The following is a 6,216-nucleotide window of genomic DNA, read 5'->3' as shown; positions in this document are numbered from 1 at the left end:
CAACACATTCATGCTATCAAGAAAATGTCACCCCCCAAAACCCAAATGAAACGACGTGATACATGTACATACACGAGCAACAAACCATATTTCACTCTTGTTAACGGTAACAAATATCTAAATAATATCTTATGTAACAAGCATGTGTTAAAGAAAAAGAAAAAAAATTTAAGCTTCATTACTCTTGTTCTGGTCGGAACTAAAAAAGTTGATGTTTTATTTCATGTATTGTCTTGTCTCCTTTGAAAACCAAAGCATTGACCAAAAGCAGTGCGTACCGGATTTTAATTGAAAAAGGAAATCTACAAAAAAAGATAACTGGAAACTTACTCAGCCGGTATACCACTGCCAAAAAAGGACCAACAACAATATGTTAAAATTTTATAATAAAGTTATTATACACATTAATAGTTACACAGAGAGAGAAAAAAAAAAAATTGATTATAAATAATGATCGTCCTCTAAAAAAAGAGTCTGAAATGTTCCCTCACACGTCTCCTTCTATCTTCTTCTCCAATTAAAAAAAAAACCGGTTTAAACTGTCTCTCGCCGCCGGTAACATTTTCCGGCGACGAAATTTCTCTCTTCTTCACCGTAATTTCGAAATCATTCTTCATTCTCTTTTTCCGATCATGATTATGTAATCGTTGTTGTTAGTTGAAGACGATCTCTGATACTGATTCCATCATCACCTTCTCTAGATTGTGACTTAACCGTTTTGAGATGTTGGATCTTAATCTCGACGTTGATTCTCCCGAGTCGACTCAGTACGGTGGTGACTCATACTTAGATCGGCAAACATCAGACGGGTCCGCCGGGAATCGAGTGGAAGAGTCCGGTACATCGACGTCGTCTGTAATCAATGCCGATGGTGATGAAGACTCTTGCTCCACTCGAGCTTTCACTCTCAGTTTCGATATACTAAAAGTCGGAAGTAGTAGCGGCGGAGATGAAACCTCCGTCGCCGGAGTTACTAAAGAGTTTTTTCCGGTGAGTGGTGACTGTGGACATCTACGAGATGTTGAAGGATCAAGCTCAAAAAGTTGGATAGATCTTTCTTTTGACCGTTTCGGTGATGGAGAAACGAATTTGGTAGCTCCGGTTCCGGTTCCGACTCCGGCGCCGGTTCCGGCTCAGGTGAAAAAGAGTAGGAGAGGACCAAGGTCAAGAAGTTCACAGTATAGAGGAGTTACCTTTTATAGAAGAACTGGTCGATGGGAATCCCATATTTGGTAAGTTTTATCAGTGAAATTCTTTTTGGTCTAGAAAGTTTTTAGGATCACCTGAGTTATCGGAAAAAAAAAAAGAAAGATTTATTGTGAGATTGATGAAATTGATTCAATTTTTGTTTTCCAGGGATTGTGGGAAACAAGTTTATTTAGGTAACTAAAAGATGTTTCAGTTTTTTTTTTTTTTTTTTTAATGGTTCTTGATAGAATCAAGATTTGATTCATGGTGTCTTGATTCATGTAGGTGGTTTTGACACTGCTCATGCTGCAGCTAGGTAAATTTTGGATTATAGAATCAAGATTTGTTTCGAATTGTTCGGGTTTGGATTTTGATTAATGTTTGTATATTTTTGTAGAGCTTATGATCGAGCTGCTATAAAATTTAGAGGTGTTGATGCTGATATCAACTTTACTCTTGGTGATTACGAAGAAGATATGAAACAGGTTTGGATATATAAGTTATATACTTGTTTTGAGTAGGAAGCTAAGTTTGGTTATAACTGTGTTATCTTCTTAAACAGGTACAAAACTTGAGTAAGGAAGAGTTTGTGCATATACTTCGTCGACAGAGCACGGGTTTCTCGCGGGGGAGTTCCAAGTATCGAGGGGTAACATTACATAAATGTGGTAGATGGGAAGCTAGGATGGGGCAGTTTCTTGGTAAAAAGTGAGCAACTTTGTTCTTTAATTTGAAATCTTTGATTTTAGAAAGGGTTTTTATGAAATGAAACTAGGAATGGTGTCTTTAAGTAGAGAGAAAGAGAATGGTTAGCAATGGTGATTAAGATGCTTGAATTGCAGGTATATTTATCTTGGGCTGTTCGACAGCGAAGTAGAAGCTGCAAGGTCCTTAATGATCATGAATTTTGCTAGAAACCTCTAATAGAACTTTCATTTTGTTTTCAAGTCCTACATGAAGTTTCTCTCTTTCTAAACACTTTCTTGCATACAGGGCTTATGACAAGGCTGCAATCAACACCAATGGTAGAGAAGCAGTCACCAACTTCGAGATGAGTTCATATCAAAATGAGATTAACTCTGCGACCAATAACGAAGGTAATCAATCATATTCGTATGAAAGTTCAACGCAATCTATAAGAACGGCTCTGATTGTTTTAATGTATGCAGGTGGTCATGACAAACTCGATCTCAACTTGGGAATCTCTTTATCGTCCGGTAATGCCTCAAAGCAAAATGGGAGGCTCTTTCACTTCCCTTCTAATACTTATGAAACTCAGCGTGGAGTTAGCTTGAGGGTAACTAACTTCAAATACCAATCTCTCATGAATCCGTGTTTCAAAACGTTTCTTATCGTCTTTTAAACAAACTGCAGATAGATAACGAATACATGGGAAAGCCGGTGAATACACCTCTTCCTTATGGATCCTCGGACCATCGTGCTTTTTGGAACGGAGCATGCCCGAGTTATAATAATCCCGTCGAGGTAAACAGATAGAATCTGAACGCAAATGCAACATTAGTAGAAACCGAGACGATGTAACCATGTATTTATGTTTGGTTTTCAGGGAAGAGCAACAGAAAAGAGAAGTGAAGTTGAAGGGATGATGAGTAACTGGGGATGGCAGAGACCGCAGCCACCGGGACCACAACCACCACCATTGTTCTCAGTTGCAGCAGCATCATCAGGATTCTCACATTTCCGGCCACAACCTCCCAATGACAATGCGGCACGTGGTTACTTTTATCCACAACCTTAACTTATAAGGGGACATATGAGAGTTTTTTACCATCTCTCTCTCTCTCTCTAGTCCCCTTCCAAAAATGTCATTTGGGTTTAGTTTTTTACATACAATGATCAAATTTTTCCAAATTCAGATGAGAAAATGTGGGTTTTTACATCAAATTTGGTTCGTTGAGAGAAACTTGATCAACTAAATGTGTGTATACAATTGTTCATGAAATGTCTTTATCATATAGTATGGTTGTTTATGTGAAAATGTGTCTCTTTGGTAAGAGGACTCTTGAAAGTTGGAAGGTAAATAAAATAAAATATGAGGATGAAGTTTTGTCGTTTTATGAGGTTTTGATATAAGATATCTATAATCGCAGCACTTTTTGTGACGGGTGGATAAAAAAGCTTTCGGGTATATCGGATATCCGACCCATTTTAAAAATTCCTTCACAAAAAATTTGTTGGGTCGGGTTATATTTAACCCAACTCATACACCGGATATTCCATATTTAATAATTTAGATTTTTAGAAGATTTGATTAAGATTTATAATTATGATTCTCCTATCATCTTTGTTTGATTTGTTTCTAACTGTTTTGAATCATCATATAATACATAAAGTAAAAAAAAAAATCATTTTTTTTTCTGCATATACTGTGATTCGAAATTTAAAAAACGGACATATATTATCTAATTGACGAAAATGTGTGTTCAACGTTCTACATCGATTAAAATATTTAGACAATGATTCAGAATCATATCATAAATAAGAACATTAATAAAATAAATGATTTTTTTGGCGGGACGGATTTTTGAATCAACAATAATAAAGAAATTAAAATATCATTAATCCGCCGCTTCAATACGGATTTAATCCTTATTTTTTTTAATACAAATCACAGGACGGGTTAAGAAATTACGGAACGGGTTATATTTCGGAAATGATTTATATGGCGGACGAATTTGAATTAATATTTATATACCACTTTAATACGGGTTAAATCCTCAGTTTATTAATAATTATCTCGTAGACTCGTGGTATACCGTTACTTAATAACAATTGTAAACTATAATATAAATAAATATGTTATAAGAAGATACAATTTACAAAATATTTTTATACTAACTTTAAAATTAAATCATTCCACGGTACACCGAAGGTTAAAATCTAGTTTTTAACTAAAATAACACTGTCGAAAAAAAACTGTGATAGCTGATAGGTTTTGGCTGCCTCTTCGGAACCCGAAACGGTTTGGTAAAAAACATTACATTCCTATTTGTATACATATTCGGATATAGAGCCAAATCAAATTGCTTATTCTATAGTCACGTGTGAAATGTATTGTACTTAACTATTTAGTGAAATGAAATGAATATGGTCGACCAAAAAAAAAAACACTATTTAGTGAGCCATGTACAATATGGACTTTTGGAAATAGATTAGATGCTCTATTTTAAATTTATTTTTATTTAGTTAAATAAATAATTCGAGAAGTGTTTTTAGTCAAATTTTTTTTTTTGAATTATTAAGAGTTTCTATTCAGACACGTACATCCATTTAGCCAAAGATCAGAGCATTTATTTAAATACTTAACGATCTATCTTTACGATTTAACCATTAGAGTTTGATATATTCTTGTAAATCATTAGATATTAATCCGTCGTACACCGCATGCTTATATTTTTGTTAAACAAAAAATTAATTTTTAAAAAATAATCTATAGATATATGCTATTGTTTTGTATGATCTAAATGTATGGTACACTGTATGACGATAGTTTATAACTAAAATTAAAATTTTAAGTTGTATTTGTTTTGTTTAGTGTTTAAGATTGTATATTTGATTGTTAATTTTAAGATTTCACCCATTGTATATTATTCCGTATTAATATCGACCCAAATCCGTTTCAGTAAATATGAAAATTTATATTCCTTCTGTTTTTTTTAAATGACGTTATTTTTATTTTAAAATATATGATATTTTCAGTTTTTAATGCAATATTAATTTGAGTGAAAAAAGTAAAACGTCCACAAATGAAGAAGAACCTAGGATATTTGTTTGCTCAACTGGAATGAAACTTTAGTACTATTTTTATATAACAAGGACGAAACGTGCGAACTACTTTTTTGGGCTACGTTGGTTTTTTTTTTTTTTTTTTTTTTTAAAATATATATATATATATATATATATATATATATATATATATATATATATATATATATATATATATATATATTAGTCAACAAAAAATTAAAAGAAATGTGTGTAGTTGTTTGTTATTATGCCAATTGTCAAGCAAAAAGCAAAATAAGAGATACCCGATCTTCTGCTCTGTCAAATCAAATCTCTACGTCTATCTACCGTTCGGGGTAGTGTAATAATTAATATTCAGTTGTCTTAAGAAAAAACTAAATATTCCAAAAATGGTCCTTTCCTATGACTCGTATCCTATGCCTTCACCAGTAATCTAAAACTCTCACATGTTTCCTTCTTTAAACATATCATTATCTTTCCTTTTCCGAATAAATTAAGAATACCATCATCTTCAATCGACAATTCTCTGAACACAAAATATGCTTTTATGATGAAATGTATTCATGTGATTTACAATAACATTTAAAAGTATTAATCTGGTGTAATTTTTAAGGCATGCAAGATCATTACTAATACATGTGGGTTCGGTCGGCTATGCTTGGCCTAAATTGGCCATGTTTAAGTTAGCTTAAAAAGATCAATTCACAACTTCTAGTTTAGTCGAATCATGTAACGCTAACAAATTTATTTATTCTTTTGGTCTTTCATTAAACTAATCGCTTTATGAATTAGAGATGTTTGATCCAAATCTTTTTATTATTTTGGTAAACCGTATGAGTTCTGACCTTTTAGTCCATAACCTACCGTTGATAATACTACTTTTAAGAGTAAATCATTTTTAACAAGTAGACCCTAACCAAATAAAATTTGTAAGCGATTTTCATGAAAAAGATCTTCCAATAGATCTATATTATTATTATTATTTTGTGGACATGACAAAATCTGACCCAGATTGTATTAACGTTTTCCACGCTCAAGCAAATTGGGGCCAACTAAAAAGATATGGTATAGTTTCTATCAAATTAAATACGATGAGTAATGAATATTTTTCTGACCAGACCAAATACTAAATACATTGAGAGAAATAAAATTTTGGAATTGCGTAGGGTATATGGTAGTCAAACAGGAACAAGGCAACAAATGCATAAAAGCAAAATAAATACGATGACCTACATTGTCGGATAGAATCCTTAATATAAA

At 32.8% G+C, this 6,216-nt stretch overlaps 1 protein-coding gene across 2 annotated transcripts; it reads left to right on the top strand.

Moving 5' to 3' along the window:
* Positions 1 to 467: 467 nt before the first annotated feature.
* Positions 468 to 3,264, top strand: LOC9315231 (ethylene-responsive transcription factor RAP2-7). 2 transcript variants are annotated; one of them, XM_021028948.1, is made up of 10 exons: positions 468 to 1,232; positions 1,357 to 1,382; positions 1,474 to 1,504; positions 1,586 to 1,673; positions 1,751 to 1,896; positions 2,031 to 2,075; positions 2,182 to 2,285; positions 2,358 to 2,485; positions 2,563 to 2,673; positions 2,756 to 3,264. In XM_021028948.1, the coding sequence occupies exons 1-10, from the start codon at positions 724 to 726 to the stop codon at positions 2,945 to 2,947; spliced, it is 1,380 nt and encodes a 459-aa protein (XP_020884607.1). In that variant the 5' UTR covers positions 468 to 723; the 3' UTR covers positions 2,948 to 3,264. The 2 variants fall into 2 exon arrangements, with proteins under 2 accessions (XP_020884607.1, XP_020884608.1); XM_021028949.1 differs by lacking the exon at positions 2,031 to 2,075.
* The last annotated feature ends 2,952 nt before the right edge of the window (positions 3,265 to 6,216 follow it).

This window comes from Arabidopsis lyrata, assembly GCF_000004255.2.
Source record: "Arabidopsis lyrata subsp. lyrata unplaced genomic scaffold ARALYscaffold_4, whole genome shotgun sequence".
Classification (NCBI taxonomy): domain Eukaryota; kingdom Viridiplantae; phylum Streptophyta; class Magnoliopsida; order Brassicales; family Brassicaceae; genus Arabidopsis; species Arabidopsis lyrata.
This window is presented reverse-complemented; position numbering and strand designations above follow the sequence as displayed.

What these genes read in the sequence shown, in the direction of transcription:
- LOC9315231 (XM_021028948.1), top strand. Translation starts at nt 724, where the DNA reads ATGTTGGATCTTAATCTCGACGTTGATTCTCCCGAGTCGACTCAGTAC. An exon ending in ACTGCTCATGCTGCAGCTAG is followed by an intron (nt 1,505 to 1,585) that starts GTAAATTTTGGA and finishes ATATTTTTGTAG; the next exon opens with AGCTTATGATCGAGCTGCTA. An exon ending in AGCGAAGTAGAAGCTGCAAG is followed by an intron (nt 2,076 to 2,181) that starts GTCCTTAATGAT and finishes TCTTGCATACAG; the next exon opens with GGCTTATGACAAGGCTGCAA.